This window comes from Drosophila virilis, chromosome 4, assembly GCF_030788295.1.
Source record: "Drosophila virilis strain 15010-1051.87 chromosome 4, Dvir_AGI_RSII-ME, whole genome shotgun sequence".
Taxonomy (NCBI): domain Eukaryota; kingdom Metazoa; phylum Arthropoda; class Insecta; order Diptera; family Drosophilidae; genus Drosophila; species Drosophila virilis.
The window spans coordinates 11,635,593-11,660,636 of record NC_091546.1 but is presented as its reverse complement, the minus strand read 5'-3'; the positions used below and the strand labels follow the sequence as shown (position 1 = coordinate 11,660,636).

The 25,044-nt window shown below is 37.7% G+C and overlaps 2 protein-coding genes across 7 annotated transcripts in view; both read left to right on the top strand.

The window, feature by feature from the left end:
* The window catches only part of fipi (factor of interpulse interval), an 81,680-nt gene extending 61,414 nt beyond the window's left edge, over positions 1-20,266 (top strand). The window contains exons 2-7 of the mRNA XM_002052088.4: positions 15,883-16,077; positions 16,968-17,078; positions 17,182-17,319; positions 17,441-17,590; positions 18,501-18,995; positions 19,077-20,266. Of these exons, the coding sequence (XP_002052124.1) occupies positions 15,883-16,077; positions 16,968-17,078; positions 17,182-17,319; positions 17,441-17,590; positions 18,501-18,995; positions 19,077-19,291 (1,304 nt within the window). The 3' untranslated portion in view covers positions 19,292-20,266. The remainder of the gene's footprint in view (positions 1-15,882; positions 16,078-16,967; positions 17,079-17,181; positions 17,320-17,440; positions 17,591-18,500; positions 18,996-19,076) is intronic.
* Positions 20,267-20,993: 727 nt separating this feature from the next.
* LOC6627476 (uncharacterized) lies at positions 20,994-23,452 on the top strand. 6 transcript variants are annotated; one of them, XM_015172873.3, is made up of 4 exons: positions 20,994-21,140; positions 21,234-22,769; positions 22,842-23,207; positions 23,274-23,452. In XM_015172873.3, the coding sequence occupies exons 1-3, from the start codon at positions 21,137-21,139 to the stop codon at positions 22,949-22,951; spliced, it is 1,650 nt and encodes a 549-aa protein (XP_015028359.1). In that variant the 5' UTR covers positions 20,994-21,136; the 3' UTR covers positions 22,952-23,207; positions 23,274-23,452. The 6 variants fall into 6 exon arrangements, with proteins under 6 accessions (XP_015028359.1, XP_070065259.1, XP_032294295.1 ...); XM_070209158.1 differs by having other exon boundaries at positions 22,825-23,207; XM_032438404.2 differs by having other exon boundaries at positions 21,234-23,004; positions 23,070-23,207.
* The last annotated feature ends 1,592 nt before the right edge of the window (positions 23,453-25,044 follow it).

Here is a 25,044-nt window from a genome sequence, read left to right as displayed (position 1 = left end):
GACGAGCTGAAAGTTTTTTTAGAGTATAAGATTAATCTTTTTATTAATATACAAATTTGGAATGCAACATTAATTGAATAGTAGAGCTTATGTAGGTTGATGAATGGCTTAACAAATTTGGTTTTTCTAGATAAGTTAAACTAAATGTATATAATTCTATATTTAACTAACTTGAGCTTTATTTCCACTATTCTTCAGCGTGACACGTTGCCATATATTAACAAAGCTTCAAACTTGAAAATATGCTATTTAAGCTTTACTTTAAGCTCTAACCAGTCACAGTCTCTTAAGTTAAGGAATCCCTTATTTGTTGTATGAGGCTAAGAGCATTTGGCTGGATTAAATTAATAATTTCCCATTACGATACAGTTTATTAACTGAATATGGTTAATTTAAGTTAATGCTTAAAGTTTTCGGAAATGCTGTTTTTATATTCTTCTTAAAGTAGAAATAAAAAAATATGATTTGAATTATTACACATTCAACCAGGAAAATAATTTAATAGAGCCAGAAATAACTAATAACAAGTCATTGGAATTGCAGCTTGAAGCTCTGTAAGATTTGGTCGTAATAATTTCTGTTTTCTAATACCTAAGTAGTAGACTTTCAGCTAGTGTTATAGGGCCATTAGCACTTTGTGGGACAGATATCAATCATACGCACTGCTTGCCACACACATACACACAACGTTTAGCCATGAATCAGCTAAAAGCCGCCGGGCAACGTTTTACGTAGCTGCTGCAGTAAACTAAATTGCTTTTACACAGAAAGCACACGCACACATACATACAGAGCGCATGTTAATAAATGTTGTTCACACCTACACACACGCACACATGGCTAGATACAGTTGAAGGCTACATGGTGGCATGTCAGAAAGCACTTAGAGAGGTCTGCCTGTAGCCTGTAATTGTTAGAACGGATGTTGCTGCTGATGTTGCTGTTGCTTTCGCCGCTGCAGGTTTTGTCGCTTCGGCAACTGGCAGCTCAACCATTTTGCGTATGCTGCTCACCAAGTAATTACACAAGACCAACAGCAACAAAAACAATAAGTAAAAGTGTTGTACCTACGAATGCCCGACTTGAAGATATCCTCAAGCCAGCGCCGGGCTGCCGTTACAAACGTTCGCACTTTCGCATACACACGCCGCAAGCTACACACTTAGTGCTGCGGATGTGCTTCTTCTTTTTTTAGTCACAGACTAGCAGAAGTGCTTTCTATAATAAATACGGTGTCATTTGCTCGATCCTCATAAACTCGTATTAGCTTATCCATGGGATCTGAATGTGTTAAAAAAAAGTGCTAGGCCCTATATCTAAAAAAGTGTTTGTTTCAGGGTTTTGATTGTACGATGGATGATATCCAAAAAGTAAATTATACTGAATATACTTAAAATATTCTCTACTATATTATACCCTATTAAAACTGGAAACAACGAGATTTGATGGAGGAACTTACTTTTGAAGTTTGAAGTTTTTCAAAGTCTTTCAGTCTTTGAGATACGCGAGCGAAGAGACAGACAGTGAGACGGGTCTGGCTAGATCAACTTAGTTTGCCAAATTTTACCTGAGACATATAGTTGCACTCTTGTAATACTCTCTTTACAGGGTATGTAAATAACAAACTTTTTGACTGTCTGGCATGTTGACTAACTGACGCCACTACCGCGCCCGAGCGAATGCTGCAATTATTAGGCGCTGCTGCATACGAATGCGCAGCGCTTGCTAGAACGTTTTTAAGACCCTGTCAAGTGGCGCACAAACTTGCAACACGGCTGCTGTTGCAACAACCCTTTGACCATGTTGCCGAATTGCAGTTTCGGCTGCTGCTCCTGCTGCTGTTGCTGGCTTTTAAGTTGATTAGAGCGGGTGCACGCAAAAATATTTTACGTAATTAAAACTTGGCTGCTCCTGTTCGCTGCCATTGCATAGTAATGCATTTTTTGTTGCATGCCCCTCCCAGCTATCCACGCAGCCACTCTGCTAGCAGTGTGGCAGTTTGCATAAGCAACATTTTTGCATAGGTTTTTGCAGTTGTTGCATTGTCTGATATAAAACAAAGCGCGACCGCAAAACTAGCGCAACAAACAACAGCAGCTAACCCAAAAACAACAATGCAACAGCAAATACAATAACAACAACATCTGCTGTGGCAACCATATGCCACACTTTGTGGTTTGTTTGTGTGTGTGTGTGTGCGTCCGGGAGCTTTTCAAACTATGTCGTCCCACTGTGCGGTCTATGTTGAGTTACGCATACGTAAATTTTAAAGCAATAATTTTGGAATTTTAAATACACAAATTTCACTGAATATATTTATGTCACAGTATTTGACAATTAGCAGCAAAAAATGTTGGTTAATTTGTGTAGTTTATAAATCAAATTTTACTATTTGCTCTTTTTAATTTGTTTCGCAAAAATGCCCATAAAACAATTGACATAATTGCATTTGAAATGAAATATGTGGAATTCGAAAAGTTGCACACCCACATTTATGTGTCCTATATTTTATTTACAAACTTCTGGCATTCGGCTTTTCAAATATAAACTACCGTATGTGTATAAATATGTATGTGCACGTGTGCTGTATGTGCTGATTCTGACAGATTAGCTAGCTGAACGTTGCTTATCAACATGCATACAAAACATAAAGAGACTGAAGGTTGAAACTTTCACAGTAGTTACCTTTTTAAAACATAAATGATTTAAAATGCATTAGACAATAATTTATAATTGGTGCAAAATGGTTAAAGCAATTTTTCACTATTATATAAGTTTGACTTCGAAATTAGTTTCTACAATTTAATGATAAATAATTTGAAGACATTCGTTCTACAAGGATAATTGGTAAAAATTACTTAAATGAAACTTTTTTCTTTGTTTATAAAATCGTTATATGAATGCACTCTTAGACGTGGTTTCTGGGAAATTCCACAAGTAAAGGGAAACAAATGGAGTAAACCGGTTGGAAGAAATTCTTAATAACATCCAATCGTCCACAAACCTAAATCGAAACTGCGTGTCAAAGGTTGCATGGGCGAAGTTTCGGGGGCAAACTCGTTTCTAAATGAAAATTCATTTGAGACGTGTTTCACTCTTTTAGGCAAATCCAGCATTTGTAGGGAGTTAAAGGGTGTTTGAACAAAGTTCCAAGTTTTGTCCGATCGGCTTCAATCTTGTTTGCAAGGCTAACTAAAAATACGGGTATCAGCGATTATAAAAATTTGCCCAGCAACTGAGAAAAATGGTCGAAAAGCGAAAAGCTGGGTAAAGAGTTTTCTTAAATTTTAAACTTATGCTAAGCTATCTAGTTTGAGCTTGAATGGTCCAAATCTAATTTGAACTATCTCTTCATCAATATCATAGAAGGTAAAAAAATGCCGTCCACGATACACATTAAATTTAAACTGAACAATGTACTTTTTAGTTGAGGAGTCCTGGTTTTTTTCTTTTCGGTTGCTTTTTTCATAGCCCAAGCAAGAACTCTTTGGGTTCGTTCCCGTTCCACATGAATCAAAACTAAGTAAATATAAACATTTGCTATATATAGAGCTTGACAGCTCTTATATATCATATAACCCTGGCCCCACTGACTCCAGCGTCGTCTTCATTTCCATCTTTGTCTGGGCTTTTGTGCCTAACTGTTAACAATGGCTTGGTATCAATTGTGGCAGCTACTTGGGGGCAAGCTGGAGGCTGCTGCTCGTTTTGCTTTGAGCGCAAAACTTTTGTGCTGCATTCAAGTGGTTGGCACAAGCAGCTGATGTGCGGCACAGCCTAAAATCGAATGACGCAGAAGGCGAAACTCAATAAAAGAAATATTTTTGTTAGCGCACATAAAGTACTTTCATAGTTGGATGAACTGAAACTCTTGCGTGGCGGCATTGCAAAAGTTATAATAGTTTTTCAAGCAGAGCAAATGCAATTCCACTTTTGAAAAGTTGGCTCAATAGACGATACCCATTGCCGCACGTCACCTTATTCCCGCCCAAACTACGGATACAGTTGTCGTCGAGTGGACTCTGGCCAACAAACAAATGAAGCACATGCGGGCCAAGTTGAAAATTGAGCACTGAACAATTCAAATTTCAAAGTAGCTAAAACTCTAGCACACAAATTTCTGCTGCGACACTGCTGATAAAATGTTCAAACTTGTAGTTGTGGCTGTGCCAAAACTTGGACTCGTACTTCAATCCAAAAAGTGTATGGTTCCATAAATAAGTGTGCACTTCAATTTAACTGAAATCATTTTAATGCAAATATTGAAATAAATACGCGTTGATATACATGAAAAGTAAAGCTATTTGCTAGTTAATTGACATTTATTTATTTATTGCAATTAAAATGTGTGTGCACTGCCCCATGCTGGGCGTCAATCAATTTTAATACTATTTAACGATTTAAAAAATATATCGAAGCTTAGATGCTCTTAAAAACAAGTAGTGTATCCCTCTGAATCTTTATTCTCCTAAGTTATTTGATGAATAATGTTGCTGTCCTTACACCTGATACCCTGCACTGCGTCTCGTATCTGGAACGTGCATTATGAGCTACAACAATACAAAAAAGTGGCATATTTACGAGTAGCTTAGCATCGACAAAGTTTTGGCAGCTTTAAAAACTTGCGGCTGCCGTTGATGGGATTTATTTTTTGGAGAAGCCAACACCTGTTACCATTTAAAAGTGGATCAGTACAGCAAGTCATCGGCTTATAAACTTTTCAAGATAACGAACAGAAACTTGCAAAACTAGCTCAGAGTTGTAGTGGATCCACTTGAGGAAACACAAAGCTTAATGATTTTGTAATATAAATTATAATACTGAATGTCTACACTATAAAAAACAAGGGCCAACATGCCGGGCAAAACAATAGAGATTCATTCCACGGGTTGCCCTGAGGGCTGAGTTAAAACTCAATTAATCTTCTTTTATTTAAACTTGCTCATAATGAATGCTGTGTTTGGTATGGGCGCTTGTAATCAGTTTGGCTTTTGTTTGCTATAAATTAAAAATAAACTCAATTAATCATGTAAATATTGAAATTACAGTTCGCCCATGGATACAGTTTTTATTTGTTTATTCAAAGTGAAAGTTGAAAAAATCCTCCTACCTAGCATGTGTGTGGGTCTGTAAAAGATTCTGTGTGTGTGTATAACTGTCAGACAATGACAGCATTTAAGCACACACGTCTGTTCAAAAGTATGTCATGTGTATGCTGGCAAGAGGAAAATGCTGAAAATTCAAAAATTTATAGAAAAGCAAAAGGAAACTAGTAAAAATACCAAAATCGGAAATGCTCGAATCAGCGATATCCTCTAATAAAGTTTTTTTTAAAGGACATCTGATAAATATCTAAGATCATTATTTCGAATAGTGTTATAAAAGCAATTCCTCTTATTAATTCATATCAACCCAACACAAAAATGAATTAGTTTCATTTCGTTAATAAATATGTATATATATATTTTTTTTTCACAACATAGTAACAGAGACTTAAAACTGGCACATGTTATTTAATTTGTATCTTGTATAAGATTAATATTTAACATTATTTATAGAGAAAGATTGGGGCGTTGTCCATGTAAGCTTTATGATACCCATTGAGACACTCTGTGTACATACAGAGTATTCGAAAAAGAAAAAATAGTATGATGTGAATGTCTATGAGAATTCTTAATAGTCAACGTGCTGAGGCTGGAGCTGTGCGACGTGCCGCTTGTTTGCCTCACTTCAGTGTGAGAGTTTCTGGAGTGTATGTTGTGTGCAAATGTGTAGTTTCTGCTTACGCCATCTTTCTTGCTCAATTTGTAAAACAATTTTGCTTACAAATTGCAACAGCTCCGCCGTTGAGCTTGACATGCAACCATAGACGTTGCATATGCTGCATGCGTTGCATATACAGCCATAAAAATACAGCGCCAGCAATGCAAATATCGTGAAAAAGCGTGGCCAACATGCATGACAATGCATGACTAAAGTAATGAATTACTTATTGTAAGTCCCCCTGACCCGCTGCAGGCAACAAGACATATGCCACTGACTTCCTCGGTAGCTTAACGCCCACGTCCCACTCCCTTTGCTGGAAAAGAATAACATGAAAAAGGTCGTGCCGCCTTGACGATGGCATCTGAATTTGTGTGCATTTGTTTGTCCAATTTAAATGAGTGACAAGCGACTTGCATTTAATTCAACTGTTTATCCGCTGAATATACTCGTAAACATTTACATTTGCAACTGAACCAAAATGATCTATGGGAATTGCAAATATTCGTAACAACTCCCTCAACTCAAATACAAAGCTATGTGTGAAAAATAAGAGTAACAAGAATTATGTAAGGCGCTGCTTTTGCACAGGTTGAGAATTGGGTATTCTGTAAATATTGATGAAATTTTGTGAGCCGCAAGGAATGAAATTTAAAGGGATTCTATTTTGAGTTAAAACTAAATACAAAAAAACATTTAAAATATTCATTTATACTTTATGTTTTAAGTGCATCCAACTTACTCTGTTTGTTTGGCTTTTGCTTTTACTTATGGATACATAAATAATATATGTACATTGCATTGAATAACAATTTTTTAGAAATCAACATTTATCGAAATTGTGCAGATTTTTGGGAGGTACACTTAAATATAAAACAAAAAACGAGCGCCCCCTTTAAAAAATCGCTTCGAAACATTTTATTTTACCAAATGCATTATTATTTCGTGAATTTTATTAAATTTGTAATGCACATTTTATTTCAATTGTGAGCAGCTTATAAATGATGCAATTACTTGTGAAATGAACAAAACCTCGAGAAAAAACGAATGTAGAACAAATATTTGCGGACGAGTCAACGATTCGTTTGAATTAATTTAATTAATTGCACATCACTACACAAGCAGAATACATAAAATGTTCAAATTTCCATTAAATGTTGCTGAATCGCAGACAAAAAAATAACTGATTGGGTTCTTAAACACCCAAGCTAACAAATATGCGTTTAATGCATTTTCACCCTAATTAAATAATTTTTTTATTTGTGCATACTTTGCGGCGCGTAAAAGCCACTCAACTCGACGGCTAATAGTCGCAGCCATTATGGTATATCTTTCGCTGAGCTGACGGTAATTAGCCGCAGCTTAAGCGCCGTCCAACGTTTACCCTTGCCAACAGCACCGCCGCCGCCCCCGCCCACTCGGCATCCTTGTCACCTCATTGCATTTGGTTCATGGCATAAATCTGCCAAGCCGCTTTCGCCATGTGCACGCAAATGAACCAAAACCCTTCAAAGGACTTTATTTATTGTTGCTTCTATCCAGTTCTAGCGACACTCACAATTCACTTAAGCTACAATGCTCTAATGAGCTACAATCAGCAAATAGCTAGAAAAGTAGCATGATTTTAACTAGTTTTCTGTAATTACATTGAGCTGAATATTGTATTAAATACTAAATCGAATGTTAAATAAGCTTAATTAGTAAAGCTATTGTCTTGAGTGTAAGCATACATTCAATATGCAAGTAGATTTAGCTTAAATTGCACTTACATTTTTTCGTACGTTGTTAATACATTGTTTGTTTCTTAATATTTTCCTAAATTTAAAATGTAATAAGCTTCAGCTTTATTTCAAACTTGCCTTGGCTGCTTCATTAATAGATAATTCCCCATTACTGTTGATTTTTTTTGGTCGTAAGCTTGTGCGTGAAATTATTGTGCAGCTTGGACAAAAAACGCAAAATAATATTTTGAGTACCAGCAGCAGGCGGCAACAACAGAGGCAGCAGCTTAACCTGTCTTACCTGGCAGACAATTTTATAGTAGAAAATATTGTCGCATTTTTCAATATGGTTGAGCCGGTTACCTGCGCAGCCCAGAAACTTGTTAAGTGTGTGGTTAGTCGTGCGAGTGTGCTTGGGTGTGAGGGTGTGTGTGTGTGTGTGTGAGAAATTCAATTTGTTACACGCTTTATGTTGGCTTTGGCTGTTCATAACACACCGCTAAAAGCTTAGTTGCCTTTTTGGGCTAAACAATTCTAAAAGCTGCAGCCATAAATTAATCGAGCAACGCTTTTAGCCAGGCGACGGCTTAGGCAAAAATTTCATTAAAATGAAAGCTACTCGAAAGTGGGGCTTAACTGGTTAAGCTAACGGCTGAAGATTCCGCATTGCACTGCACTAAACTGCACCGAACTATTTGGGGCAGGTAAATGCGAGTCGGCATCTTCAAATACTACGCACTTAGCTGTAATTTTGCAATTACTGAATGCGCTCTTAAGTTGAATTAAAAACAAATTAATTGTTGTATGCAACGTCAGCGTGGCTGCTGCTTCTGTTGCTTCTGCTATCTGTTGTGGCATCCACAACAAGTCTTAGGCAACTTGAAAAACAATTTGCGTTGCACAGGTAAATTTATAGCTTCTTAGCTGCTGCTGCTGCTGCTGCTGACTGGATTAAGAGTGCCTCAAAGCTGGCTAATGAAATATGGAACTAAGTGAGATGCTCGCTAGCCTCAGCGCGCTAATCATGCCACTTTAAAGTGCATCAAGTTGCCTTAAGCCCATGTCTCCACAGTTGACCGTATTGCAATTTGTTGGCCAAGTCCGTTTGGCTTCAGTTGAAGTTGCCAATTCAAGTGGAGCCTTAAATTGCGCCAGTTGAAATCAAGCTCTTCTTATGACGCACTAAAAATGAAGACACTAAATGCAGCGCCACAGAAGCAGCGTCATTTTTGGTTATTGTTGCAGCCATTGCTGTAATGTGCCATGCAGCAGGAAACATCAGGATCACATACACACGCGCGCACGCACACACGCTCGCACACGCACACACGAGTTACTTATACAATGGAAAAGAAAACAACTCGCGCGTGTGTGTAAAACTTTATTTTTACGACAAAGTGCAAGCAGCAAAGTTGTTAGTAAAAGACACAAGCTGCACCATAATAACACAAAAAAACCAAGTAAGCATCTATTGGGCAAAGTGGTAGAATACGATATACCCTGTAGGAGTTGCTGCTGCATTCTGCACCATTTCAGTGTTGATTTGTATTAGAAAATTTAATAAATCCTAATTTTCCATATAGAATCTTAGTCAAGGCGGCAAAGTTAAGCGCTTGAATATTTAAGCCAATATCTTATTTGTCCCACGCTCACGAATTTTCTTACCTGATGGGTTAGTTCAAGTCTTGGTTTATTAACTATCTTTCAATTTATTATAAAACAATTCCATTTAAGATTAACCTTTTTTTGTTTACTGTTAAGATGTATATTAACTTAGATTGGAAGAGAGATTCATGTTAACCTGAAACATGCATTAAGACCATAATATGACCACTTCTTAACTATTTTGATTGCCACTGGGTATACTACAAAACTGTAAGTCGCTGCAAGTTGTTGTTGCAAGTTGTTTCAGTTGGATTTTAATTTTTGGCAGTGCCGTGCGGCAAAGTGAACATGAGACAAAGTTTTAACTAAAAATTGCTACGCGGCAACTTTACTTTATATTGTTGAAGAAATTTGATTTTTATTCTTTGCGTGCACCCTAGTTGCTGCTACACGTTGCGTATACGTAATGTGCCATACAACGGATTCAATTACAATTTCCAGCAGAGCCCAGAAGACGGGGCACGGCCAGTGGGTGTTGCAGCTATAATAGAAAGTAAGTCGATAATTATGTTCGTCACTCTGGGTATTTGGCGTTTCTTCTGTTCAGCTTATTTGCTTGCCCCCTGCACCTGCCATTGGCAACGTCTGCCTCTGACTCCGCCTCTGTGTCAAGTATACGCCTTACATAATTGCGAACGCCATTAACACTGACACTTAATACGCAATTTATGCAATTTGATGGCCCATGATTAATGCGGCGCCTGTCATGTTGCAACTTGAGGCAAATTTGTTTAACAAATGATCTGCGCGGTCGTGTACAGTTTGTCAGCCCTGCCAAAAAGTATGCTACATTTTTGGCTCGAAGAAGAAGCCAGTGTCTTGCTGTACAGTGGTATCAAGGTGAAGTGATGCGGAATGCTCAGGAAACAGGTAAAAAGAAACTTCGAAAAATTGATAAAAGTATAAGTCTGAGGTATTATAGGGAACTAGTTAAAAATATAATTAAAGTTGGTTAACAACTGGGTATACTAAGTATTAGTGCTATCAAGTGAAGTATTCAATTTGGACCTAAGACTCTGGCCATAGAAATCGATATTTCAAGTATTTTAAACAGTGAAAGTAATCAAAACTAAGTGTTTCGGCAGAAGCAATAGTTGGAAAAGTGAGTTTTATTAGATTATGCTACAAAAAGAAAACAGTGATAAAAATATAGTATCGCACGAGCTGAACGTCTTCCTCGAATATCGTTTCTACGCATACAAATTTACGTATTGCGTAAAATATATATTTGTGTATAGTTTTATAGCTGAATGTAAAGTTTTAAATCTATACATATGAATTTCGTTATGTTAATTCCACTGTTCACAGATTTATCTATAAAATGTTTAAAATGCTTAAGTAGAGTGAACCTTTTTATAAAGTTATGCGGGGTCGTCTTGCCTATGGGCCACGCCCCTGCGTGAATGTAAAGTTTTTCAAACTTTTGTTTCAAAAGTCAAAGGAGCGCAATGTTGATGAATGAGCTGGAACTGTCTCATAAGTCGTAAGGGACGCAGAAGGAGGGCAGATGGCAACAGGGAGAGGGGAGCTGTGCAAGTGTTTTCATCAAGTTGCGCTCTTATCGCTGGGCAGGCGAAAATTAATGTGCACTTTGCTTCCTTTGAGGCTAGTCGAAGAGAATTTTAAAAGCATTTAAAAACGCATAAATGTATTTTCCGGTGCACACAGCCCCGCACATAATGCCAAATTTATGAACTTTCTGGGCGAAAAATAAAAAAAAATTAATTGCCATGGTAAAACAGGAACTTCAAGTGCAAGACGCAAGGCAAGTAAATTTGTTAGCTAGTCCAAGTCCGAACCAAAACCAAAGCCCACGCTCAAAGTACGAGTCGAAGCAAGTGTCAGCTGCAACCTATTAAAAAAGCATCACGAACTGGCAATGGTTGGGTGGTAGAGAAGGGAGATGTTATAGGGGATCCAGTACCGAGAAATACCTGGAGAAACTGAAGCACGAGTTTTACGACCTGCATTTCCGTTGGCCACAAAGCAAAGCACCAGCCCAAACTGAAGCTGACTTCCTGTTGTGGATGCAGCAGCAGAAGCAGGAACAGCAGGAGAAACGGAGGCGAAGGTGAGGGCAGGAGGACGTTGCCTGGCAGCCGAAAATGCGGAAACGTCCATTTTATAGCGGAAATATATTCTTATGCGGAGACGCGGCGATGATTTATGTATGTTTTGGCATTACGTGCCACAGCAGCAGCAGCAGCAGCAACAAAGCTTTGTGTGAGAATTTCGAATTAAATTCCTTGCCCCATGACGCCAGCTTATGAGGAGTAATAAAAAAATATATAGAAACTTGCAACAGAAATGGGTCAGGCTCATACAAATGCTGCAATTATTTGCATGCTCGACTCACAAGCATTTCTATTTGCTCGAGTCGCCTTTGTGGCGAGCGGCATGCAGCATGCAAAACGTGCCAACATACTCTGTGCTACTAACATAGTAGAAGTGCGTATCTTTGCGTCGCCTCAGCTCGAATTCAGGTTAAGTGCGCGTTCATATGCGTTTATGCCTGACATTATTATAAGCCCACCCGGCCATCCGACCCATCCAGGCCGTAACTTACCACTCTCGATTACAGTTACAAAACTGCAACTTTTGCAGTTGATGTTGAAAGCATGCGTGCAACAGCAACTGCCACAGCAACTTTTATTTTTGTGCAGCAATCAACAAAAATGTAAAAAAAAAAAAAAAACAAAACAAAAAATTGCGCATGTAAAAAGTTTTCGCAATTTCGCTGGCAAATTTTCTGTTTGTTTTTTGTTGTTTTTCTTTTTGAAGCCTATAAAATATTGGCAAATAATTAAAAAGTTTTCCTCTGCTGGGCTAATGGAAATTGAAAAGTTTGTGAGACTCAATACAGCTGACATTTTGTAATTTGTTGAAAGTTTATCAAATTAACGAAAAATATTCAAATTCAATTTTATATTCACTGCCATGTCTCGAGAGAGCTCTGAAATTCATGACCATTTCACTCAGAAACAACTTCATTTAAAATAGTTTAATATATCTAGCTAAAACTACTGAAAATTATAATCATACGGGCTATAAAGGATTATAGTATCAAGCAAGTAATTGAGATTTGACTGAGCAAAAAAAGTAATTAAGATAATAATAATAAAAATGAACAATATAAGTGTAATGCAGCATATTAATGCATATTGTAAATAAACTATTTTTCTATTGGTATTCTATTCTATTCTATTCAGTATGATTTTGATAACGCAGCATTATAGTTATTTGAGATATGTATATCCGCGTAATTTTGAGAAATGTGACAATATCCTCTAGTTTGAAAACTATAGCAAATTAAATTTGCCGATTAAGCAGTCGTAAATAACGCCTTAAATTAATTACCATTTATTTAAACTGCAATTAATTGCTTAAAAGCATTTATACAGATATATGTATTTACACAAATACAGATACAGATACATTTAATACATACTGATACAAGTACGTACGAAAGTTTAATGGCAAATGCCTGCAGCCAAATAATATAATGCATTACATTTAATGAAATTTACGGGTCAACACCTCCCACAAGCATACGCATACGTACATACATACATATTGTGTAAACACATTTACTTAAACACACCCAGACACATACATGAAGCTGGCCGATTCTGCATTACACGTCATTTCACAAGCCGACAACGCATGCATGCCCGCACATTTTATACCCTAGCGAGCGTACTTTCAGGGAATGTGTGACGCATGTGGAAGAATGCAACATTTATAAGGTTCTCTTACAAATTACTTTTGGCTTATAAAATGTGCCAATTACTCTTATTATTGCAACAGTTAGAACAGATATCTTCCAAATTGTGTTTAAGCATTTCGGTAGAGTATATTTTTGTCGACACCACAAGCGTAATTATTCCATTTATGAATTTGTTTTTTTTGTGGTATCTCGCGCTCTGTCGCCTCTTACCGCTCACTTCATTTCTCTTCTTTGCCTGCCACCCACCCGCTGCCACATAGCTGTGTGCATTTTTTGCACTTACATTCGCGCCCGCATTCGTGCTGCGAACGGGTGCATAACATAAGCATTTATAGAGGCCACCAAGCAATGCGGCGAGTGCGACAGATAATTTTGTTGTTGGTGTCTGGCAATGCCAGTTGTCATTTACCGTTAACGCGTTAACGTTAGCCATTCCTTTTGCCCGCACTTGGCAATGCTTTTCTTTATTTATATTTCTTGAATATTTTTTTGCATTTTTATTTTATTTTATTTGTCTTTTATTTATTTTTTTTTTTTTTTGGCTTTTGCAGTCAGTTTGGTGTTGTTGCGTCTGTCATTACGTTCGCCTGAGCTGCGACTTTGGTGTGCACATGAAATTTTATGACAAGTATTTCGCGTATTGTTCGCAGTTGACGTTGCCATTCGAGATAACGAAAAGGCTGACAGGCAAAAACAACAACACGAACAGCTTTCACGAAACAAGCAGCCAACACGCCCACCGACTGAATACGTCGACTGCAGGTGCTAAGGGCAAATAAAGAAAATACATACGCGTTTATGCATATACTATATTGAGCTGAGCAGAAATCACTTTGCGAATTCTGAGAATCGAATCAGATAAGTTGTCAGATTTTGAAAGTCTGAAATGCTATGGTCGCAGTAATTTTTATATATGGTTTTCATACAAAATTTGAATTGGTCTTGCGCCATTTTTCTGTTTTCGTAATTTCTCAATTTACGGTGTGGTAAAGTGTTTATAATATTCTCTTTTCCCTACCTTTGTATAATAATTCTTTTTTAATTTTCTTGAGGACGTAGAAAATTTAAATACCAGTAATGTAAATAGTCACTCCTTATGTTTTTGTATTTTTCGCCTCATACATTTTTAGTAGTGTAAATAAAATTGTTATCCCCCAAGAAATCAATAAATATTCATAAATTTCATGCACTTTCAACAATATCTCGTTAGTCGCTGCACATTAAATATGAAGAATGTTTAATTTTCTGTTGTACATAATTCAGAGCGCTTAGCTTCAACATGACCATTTTGTTGCCAATAAAATTTCAACTTCTTTTACCAAAGAAGAAAAAAATAAATTAAAAACAAAATAAAAATTACAAAAAATATAAAAGAAAAGCTGTGAGAAAGTTTTACCAGCCCCTTTGGCCCTGCGCCGCCTGTGTAACTTCCCCCGTGACCTTTCCGTTGTGCATCTTACTTAGTTTTTGTTGTTTTTTTCTGGCACTTTGGGCATACAAGAAAGTTTATTAAAAAGTATGCTAGAAATTTTTGCATCTATGCATCGCTCGGCAGGCAGGAGCGCTATGATCCACATTTTTTTATGTTGATGTTGTTATTGTTGTTGCTGTTGTTCTTGCTGTTGTTGCTGTTGCTATTGTTGTTGTTGCTGTTGTTCAGATTGACATGAAACGGCAAAATGAAATTGCAATTTCTTGTGATAAATTTCAATGAACAACCTGCCAGTGTGCCCAGGCGCACAGGCGAGTGAATGTAAATATGAAAATGTGAGGCATGCAAAATGCAAATAATTTGAGTGCACTTTGTTGTTCAATATGAATCAAAGTTGAGTGATTTATGTGGCATGACGAAAGCCCATCCACAAACTACAAGACTTACACAATATTAATAAAAAAATGGCAAGATATCTTGCCATTTCCCATAATACATGGCCAATTAGGCCGTAATTGCAATTTTAATCAAAATCGGGCTTACTCAGTTTTCTTTTTTTTTTTTTTGGCATTTTGCTCCGCAGTAGTTTTAATTACGAGAATTGAGATTAACATAAATCAATATGTGCAATATATCTTTGCATAAATCAGTTCTACTAAAAGTATTTTTAGTAATGAAGTTTGTGTAGGTTTAAAGAATATATTTGGCGATCATCAGGTTCTTAGAAGAGAATAAGTGGGCATTCATTTAATCCTTTCGTATAACTTAAGAAACTGCCCATACATATGGGCATGAAATCTGTTCGACAGCATTTCAAATGTTTATTTGAGTATCAATGCACAGCTTGCGGGGTGTCGATTCACAAGTCGGGCTTACCGAAGATCAGAAATTATTGAAAAAAACATAAGAAATAACGCAGCCACATATCGGCAATATAATAAAGCAAGAAAATTAATTTTTTGTACAAATTTTACAAGACTTATATTTTTATTTTAATTATTACTTTTAATAATATTAAAAATAACATTGTTTAATGGAGTGCTTAAGTAGAGCACAAAAGTATACATTACAATTTTATTATATTATCATACATACATTTAAAATACCCAAAACATTTCAGAAATATTGCCCACTGCCATTGAAGGCAAGCAATGAGCATTGCAAATGAGGTGGTTTCTGTCTGTAGCCTGTAATATAAATTGTAGAAAATAAAATTGTTGGTTGACGTTCAGTTTTGCTGCTTTTGCGCTGCGGCAAATTTTTAATGTGGCCTTTGGGTTTGCCAGCAAAGTGCATTTAACAGACGAATGTGCATGTAACTTATACTGTGTGCTTTCAGTTGAGTTGCTGGTAGGAGAAAATGCACTACTGTTTGCAGTTGGAATGCAAATGCAAACTAAAACAACAAATTGCAAACTTCAATGGGGCAAACTGCCGTCTTGGCAAACTTGGCTCGCAACTTCTCAATTTACATTTGAAATGCGCTGCTGGCCTTTGTACAACAGCTGCTGCAATTAGCGAACCATTAACTAATGTGTACGCAACCCTATTGATTTCGCAATTTCTTTCCACAGCTGCCGCCTTGGCCAATCACCATGACAGCTTGACTCTGAGCCCGGGCGAGCATAGCCTCGTGCGCTACACTAACGAGTCCCTCATTGTCCAGTGTCGCAGCCCCAGTCCGGATGTGAAGCTGCATTGGAAGTCGCCTAAAGGTGAAATAATACACGAGCACAAAGGACGCATACACATCGAGCAAACGGCACCAGGTGAGTCCAGGCGAAATGCAGCCAAACAATCAATTGAGCCAAAGAATTTTCGCGCTAGCAGGCACAACAAATAAATAAAATTAATTGCATCGCTTTACACGCTCTCCAAAACGGGGGAGACAATTGTGCTTGGCTTTTGTTTTGAAAATCTCTTTTAACCTCTTGATTCAAAGAAGTTTAATTGCGCTAGGCTTACCCTATAGAAGTTATACCAAATAGAAGTTTGATTTTATATAATCCTTATAAAAACACTCGATTTAAATGAATTTAAATAAGTACAGTCTTAAATAGTAAATTAAACCTATTCCCAAAACATCGTAAAGCTTATTAAAAATATTTTTGTAAAATACAAAATTTTTACAGATTTTAGAAAGCATATTCAGTAAATGGCTGCTTGACTCTTAGACTCTTAGACTCTTGTATGTAGATCCCATTCACTGAAAATATATCGGTATGGTAACGAATTTCGATTGATATTGTTCTGATTGAGAGCATATGAATATAATGGTATTTTATTTAAATAAATAATTCCAAGCAAAATCTATTTTCTCAGACTAACAGTTAGTTTAAGGTATAAGTTTGACAACAAAATGATGAATAAATCTATCGATAAATGTTTTGGGTTTTTTACCAGCTTAACAATAATAAAATATACTTGATAGTTATTCTTCGCACTTTGTTAGATTTTAATGTGCATAAAAATACTAATGCTATAATACACTTAGGTGTCAGTGGATAAATCTCTTAATTATAAATGCAAAAAATCAATGTACATTGCTTTAAAGCTTGGAACAGAATCTCTCGTAGCCGAGAACTATAAACCAAGGTCCACTTCGCTGTTTACTTATGTATTTGATTTATTCTCTTTTTTTACTTCCTCTACCGCACAGAACAATTGAAAATCGTTTTTGCACACATTGCACTGGCGGACAAGGGCAATTGGACCTGCGAGGCTGTTGAGGGTGGGCTGCATAGTAAATCGTTCGATTTGATTGTGTATCGTAAGTGCAGAGATCGAACAACCGACCAACAACCACATTCATTAATTTTTCATTGTATTCTCGCCAAACACAAACACACGCGCCCACGCACACGCACACACAGAGAAAATTACATTCACCGAAAAGGATACCGTACTGACCGTAAAGGAGGGTCAAACAGCTACAATATTATGCGAGCTGAAGGGCGAACCGCAACCGAATGTCACCTGGCATTTCAATGGACAGCCCATTAGCGTGGAAGGTGAGTCGCCAATCCTAATGAGCTTTACACAACGCTGCAGTCTTATTTTCTGGATATCCTCGCTTTATTGTGGATTTTCTCGTTGCACCCGTTTATCATCATGTTTCTCTCATTTTGGCAGCAAACGCTTCGAAATTTCGCATCCTGGCCGATGGTTTGCTCATCAACAAGGTAACACAGAGTGACACCGGCGAGTACACGTGCCGGGCATACCAAGTGAATTCGATTGCTTCCGATATGCAGGAGCGCACAGTTTTGATGAAAATCGAACGTGAGTGTGATTTATGATTTTTCAACTCAGCCAATGCACACTGGACAAAAAGTTTTTGAAACAAAAGCAAATAAAATTCTGCACCTGCTAGTCAATAGGTTTAAAAAGTGGGCTTTAGAGAAATAAGGCATGATACGACAGGAGTTTGAAAATAAGGAATCTTTAGAAGACGCCTAGATACGATGGATTTTATTAAAGAGTACCAAAATAATAGTAAAACCTTTAGTTCAAACACATCATCAAATATAAATCCTTGTATGTCTTTCTAGCTGTTATCCCAAATACAATTTATTTTTATGCGACGTTTATTCTTTATCGGTTTTTAAGTTTTCAGTATTATAAGCTTATAGTTTATTGTAGCGAGTCAGAGGTGTTCATATTTTGATTATGTAAGAGGAATTTGAATTGCCAAAACGAACCTAAGCCTTGATCTCGCGAAAACTCAAAATTTTCTTAATTAAATTTAACCATTTTATTTATTTAGTTGTTTTTTTTTTTCGTACCTTAACGCATACCCGACCCAGTGTGCTTTTGTATTGAATGGCAGGGAAATTACTTGAGCAGCTTAACGAGCGCCTCTAAAATTTGTGCGCGTTTTAGTATGCAGCGCACCGAGCGGCAAATAGTTTTTTGAGCACGAAATATTTTAAAATTACATAAGCTTAGTTCGCATATGTCTTATGCTCTGTGCAGGGGCGTGCAATGGGCGTGGTACACATGTAGCTAATGACTTTACTTGCGCAAAGAAATGACGGCCATTTTTGATTTATGCTGAAAGCGCATGAGTGATTGCATATTTCGTAGCATACTTTTGAGGGACCGCTGAACATTGAATGCAGTCAGACAGAGACTGCAGAGAAATGCTTAATAAATAAAAGTTATAGTGCAGTCTTTAATTAAATTGATTTAGATAAGCCTCACTGGACGCTCAAGTCGCATTTGAGCCTGCAATACGCGTACATCAATGGCACAGCGAGCATCATGTGCGAGGCACAGGCGGAGCCTCCGGCTACTTTTAACTGGTACCGCAAACAAAAACGGTTGGAAAGCAATGAGAAGCTCTACACCATTGAGACGGAGAACTATTGGTCGCGCCTAACCATCCATGTCCTCGATGCGAAGGTCTTTGACAGCTATCGGTGCCGTGCACACAATCATTTGGGCAGCATTGAGCGCATCACGCGCTTGGATGAGGGCGAAAAGCCACCCCCGCCGCTCGTCTTTCAGCTGCGCGGCTACAACTCGAATACTTTTGATGTGGATTTGAGCGCGCCGCGGGATAAGGATCAGCTCGGACCCATGGATGTGAATGGGTTTCGCATCGAGTATATGACGGAGCTGGAATTCAAAACGGATGCGGGCAAATGGACGAATGCCAAGCGCAAGGACTTTCCCTACGAAGAGGGTAAGCAGAGGCAGCGGCAGCGGCAGCTGCATCAGCTGGTTGCCGTTATTCAACAATAGCTTTTCCATTTCTCTGCGACAGGTGCCAATTTTCTCATAACGAACCTGGAGCCGGATACCGTCTATCTGATACGCGCTGCCTCGCGTAATCTGGCCGGCTTCAGTGACTATACGAAAGTGGAAAAATGCAAGACTCTGTCCCTGGAGCCACGTGTATCAGCCGGAGCCCTGCTGCCGCCCATCTATCAGCTGCTGTCGGTGTTGCTTCTGGCACAGCTGCTGCGGCATTGCCACTGAGTTAATGTAAATCTGTAAGTGGATGTGCCCCCAAAATTCCATGTGCTTTGTCTAGCTTTAAGGCGTCGCCAGGTTAACCTCCTTAGTGTCTGATTTGCTGCCTGATCGCTTCTCGTGTAATGTGTAACGTGTACTAATTAATATTCTAAGTTGTTAATATAACCGCTCTTAAGCTTAAGATAATAAGGAGTTACGTATCGTTTAATTTAGCTTTTGTGCAAGCCCAGCAAATTAGTCAAAATTTATATCAAAACATATAAAATCCAAATATTAAAAACTTAAAAACAAATAAATGGCCGCTTAGTGCTTAGTTCAAAGCTGAAAATTAAATAGTCAACATAATGAGAATGCAGTCCAGAAAGTTGTGGGCAAAAGGGCCAAAATGCCAAAAGCAAGTAAATTGATAGCTCTAGATATAAACGTAAAAGTTTAAATATTAATAACTACAGGAAAATTATTCGTAGAAAGTCTCTTTGTAATCTATTTTATCTAGACTCGAATTAATAACCTACAAAAAATCTTTGTAAAAATCAATGCATTTATTTGTCATATCCAAATCGAACACAACTTTGCCTTTTACTAACAGACAAATCCTTCTGGAAAACAAATCCTCTTACAAACCATACTATAATAAATATTCAAATGAAGCTTTACAAAAGCATTGCAAGTTTTTTTTACAAACGGTTTTCAATATATCTGGTATAAAAGCCAAACATACATAAATAAACATAAATACAGGTAAATTTAAAATAAATAACATACAAAACCAATCCACTAACGCGAAAGAAATCAAAAAATGCAAATACACACAAAAGTAGAACCAAATTTATATCCCACAAACACATTTAAGCATTATAGTCAAAATGCAATTTTATAAAATATTATATCTCAAGTAAAAATGTTGCCAATGCATTAAATGTTTTGTGGTTTCTGTGTGCCAACTATGGATAATATGAATAAACAATATGATTGAAAACGTTTTTGATATAAATATTTCTTTGTTAAGTTAATCCGACCGCAGATTGAATGGGACAAAACGAATTTTATGCTTTTTGTGGCTATGCTCAAATGTTTTTTATTTTTATTTATTTTTTTTTTTTTTTTTTCAGAAATTTGTTTATAGACTATTGTATTATATAGATGTACATAATACATAACACACTTCAGTTTGCAGTGAAATTTTAAAAGCAGGATTAACAATTGCTGTTCTTTATATATGTTGGGTAAAAATGAAAAAACTCTGGGTATTTTATTTACGAGGCCCCTGTGCCCTTTCTTAGTATGCAACTGAATGGCGAGGATCTGGGCTCGAAATGGAGAAAGGGTTGCTTTAGCCATAGACAAATTTAAAGAATTGTAATATTAAATGTTAAATTCTATTTACACACTGTTAATAATAATTATATAAATAATAATATGAACAGCAATAATTATTAATAATTATTATGATTATTAGTAATAATAATCTGACATCCAATTGAAATTCAACGCTGTGCAGTTGCTGCTTTAAATTGAAATCTATCTGTGTAAAAAACAAAAAAAAACAAGACACTATCATTCCTAGACAAAGCCATAAACTGGCAAAGGCTTGAACGCAGTAGCCATGAAAAGGTAACGGAATGTTTTGAATATCTACGACTTCAAAGGGGATGGCAGCTGTCAGTAACTAGGTAAAGAAATTAGGTTCACTTATGATACTTGGTTTTGTATCTGGGAACAATGCAAAGCAAGCGTCAAGCTGTCAAATGGTGCTACAAAGGTGTCAGTTGAGAAATACAGACAGATGAGAGTAGTTTGAGTTGATATTGTTTGGAATGCAAGTAAATTTCCAGTTAATCGACAACAATGGGTAATTTTGATAGTTTCACCGGAATGTTGACAGCCTTCCGGAGAGACTAAATTGTTTTTTATTCCATCCGTGTTTATATATATATGCTTACAGATGCTGCACGCACATATGAACGATATTTGAGTGCCCGAATACGCGTGGAACGACTAGATTGGTTACTTTCAAGAGGTCGTGGTTTGCTTGCACAGAGGATCAATCGCCATGGTCGCATGCCCGCTGGTGGACGCTTTACTCCATCCGTCGGCTCATTGTCCCTTTCGTGCGTTCGTATACCCATCTCCAAAAAGCAGTCTGATAGATGCGTGTGCGATGATGTTAAGCCCACCACTTCTCAGAAACAAATTAAAAGAAAGGATACATACGCATCTAAGGAGTATATAACCGTCTCTAAAGTGCAGTCTGATAGATGTGTCTGTGATGAGCCCACCTGCGCAGAGAAAGGACATGAGAAAGTGAAGGTGGTAGGGAAAGAAAGAAAGAAAAAGTCTGAAAGAAAAGCCAAGTGCAAATGCACTTGCAAGCGTCCAGTTATAGTGGTGCCATCAAAATGGAAATATGAAGCAAGCCCACAAGGCAAAAAAGATAATTCCAAAATGCGCTTCAAATGCTGTTTGTCTAGGGACAAGAAGAAGACTAAGACTTGCCGATCAACACAAAAAGTGCAGCCCGTAAATTGTCCATGTCAAGAAAAATTGGTGGGTGCTCCATCGAAGGAGAGTCTGAGGTCCGACAGGCACCATTCTCGAGAATCGAGAGTAGGATCAGAGCCCGTTCAGTGCACTACAAAGTGCACCGAATGTGAAAAAATACCGAATATAACCATAGAACTATGCTTGTTAAAAAAGAAACTGGAGGAGCAGATCGCGCAAGAAGCAGAGCAGAAGCAACAACTGAATGTGATGAACAATCAACTAAAGCAGCTCTGTAGCACTGTTTGTACTCTAAATGAAAAGTGCAAGGGTTTGGAGAGTGAGAAGGGAAAGCTGACCAAGTGCGTCTGCATAAAAAAGTCGTCAGCAAAACTTATCTGTAATAGAAATGATTCCACACTGGAGCGCAAAGTCTCGAGCCAGTGTCAGTTTTGCAAGGACAAGAAGCTACCCGTCCTTAGCAGCATGCAGTATGCTCTCTTCAAAATGATGGGCAAGCGTTGCTTTCAAGACATTGCGCTGACGATCCTATTGCGAGCGGACAATGTCTACCATGTGAATGTTAGAGATCTGGAGACTGGCTGTGTACTAGGCTGTTTGCTGGTTACCGATGCGGGCATCAAGGAGGCCAATACTCTGGGTATTTTCCAGGAGATACTCACATTCTGTGTTATCGATGTGCGCAACACGATCAACAACAAGGAAGCCGTCTTTGGTGGCATAAATTTCGAGCTCGTACGTGATCACCGGCTGACTGGAGGGAATACGTCAAGCCCAAAGACGCAGCCGGAAGCCTGTGAGGTGGAGCAGTGCGATTCGCCAGTGGAACTCTGTGAGGAGTCACCCAAGGAGCAGCAGAGTTCGATTTTCTGCTTAACCGATGATTTCAAGGCTGCCTACAACAATTCCAAAACATTTTCTGTTTCTTCTTCACCAAAAACAAGCGAGCCACAGGTCGAGGCTAAAAGCAATAACAAAAGTAAGCCCAAGATGAGCATGTCCGAGACAATACGAGAAATTAATAGCTATAGTAGTTCCCTTGTGCTGACAGATACGGAGACTAAATATCCAGTGCGACACATACGAATCATTTCCCTGATGGAATCCACCTCCCCCTCTGAATATAGCGATGACGATTTTCCTCGATCTAAGCTAAACTAATGGCTCGTTAGCTGCTCAATCTGTCATAGTTATTGAAAATTCCAAATTTTAATGTGTTGTAACAAGTATTGTACATAATTTTTAATACAAATTTTTAACCCAATAATATCCAAAGCAGGTAGTGAGTAGAAGACAAATGCCATCTAAGAGAAAGTGTTCTGTAAGAATTATTTCCACCATTGAGAAGGTACCTATTCTTGCAAGATTTAAGCTACTTGCTGATATGTAGGAGGACGCCCTAGCACCATCTGTTTCTGTAAGAATATTCCTCATTTTACCTCATTGTAATATAGTTTAATAGCTGCCTGTTTTTTTTACCAAGGTCACTAACTAGACTAAACTATAACATGATGCAACTTGTACAGTATTTGGGAGACATACAAGTATTTATACTTATTTTAATGAAATATATTTTCGGGCTCCAGGACTTTATTATACAGGATTAAACGATAACACATCTTTAAGATATGCCTCAATAAATCGTGCTGATTTCCTATTGAATATCTTTGTATATTGCCTATACTTAACCTTACCAGCTCAAGACGTAAAATAAAATAAAGTTAAGAAGTCTATGTTCATTTTTTTGTGTAGGACGTCGCCTTATGATTTTAATTCTCGCAGATTTATTTAATGCCGGTTGGATCCAGCCATGTTCATCTGCCTGTCTTATACATAAATTATTTCTCAGGTTTTAAGCTAGCAATAAATTTTTTGCTTATTGATAAGACCACAGCCGGCATTTATTATCCAACTAGATCTTATATTTATAACTAGATCTTATATTTATTTTAAAGAAGGTAATGTTGAAAAATATAATTTTTGTACGAAAACTCTCAATCTTAAATGCATAGCCATTAAAAGGTTATACTAAACAGGATTCTCGAATATAAAATTCATGAAAATTACTTTAATATTTATATTTTTTTTTTTCAAATTTAACTAGTGTAAGCTGCTAGCAGTCTACTCTCCTTGGAAAACATAAGTTTTTGGTTCCAATAGGAACAATGTTTTAAAGGGTATTTAATCTTCGGCGTTTCGTTATTTCTTCCTAATGCTTTCTTTTTGCTGTTTGACTATAAACAGCTTGCTCGGCTGGCAAATCTCAAGGATAGAAAGCTTTGAAATTGCAATCAAGGCAAATTGTTTGGGCTCGACACAAAAGCAATTTTTAGCCTGCATTTGTGTAACGGGCTGAAACAGAGGCAACCACTGCGGCCAGAAGAGCCATCGAACCGCATGTCAAACGGTTCATTTTGGCAAATAGAGGTTTGTCAATCAGCCGCATTGCCGTATCCGTGCGCCAACAGCTGTCCGATGAAAGGTCGAGCTGTGTGTTCGTTTGTAACCCCAGCATCTGGTGCTGGTAACTCCTGGGGCCGCGCTGACAGCCGCATAAATCAGATAAATGGCAAACAACGCGGATGCGAATGCGGCTACGGACACGAGAAATGACAACGACAGCTGCCATATTGCGGACTTTGGCCCCAACTGACATTTATTGCCAAACCGCGCGTTAAATACTATTTTTCGCTGTACACAATTCTATTTGTGCGTCATAATGGCATCAGGCAGCAGGCATTAACATTTGATATTAGCACCAACGCATCAGGCATCAGTCGTTTGGGCCAACAAAGGATAGCAGCAGCAGTTCGCATGCGGCCGCTGACATTTGTGTAATTGTTTTGCATCGGAACGGTATTGCGTTTGTGCCACAAACTGCGGCAGCCATTTGTTCAGCCGGGCACATATCACTCACAATCTCCATTCAGTTGTCAAAGCCAAAGCGCATAATGAGCCCATGTCAGTGGAATCCATCTGGATCACATTTTGGCTCCTCTTATTTAAGCAAAAACTGGAACCATGCAGCTCTTTAAGGAAAACTGAGTCGCTCGGCAAAAAAAAAGCTCGCCTATTTTTTCGCCGAAATGACGTTAGTGGGACACGCTTTTAGCCTGAATCGACGGCGTTTGCTTTTGTTGCATACCCTGCTATGGCATATGACCGTAAAAGAAAGAGAAAGATACAGTTCTTAAGTTATACTCTATAGTGAATACTTGCTGGGTTTTAACAGAATTTGTCTGAGCCGAAGCTTT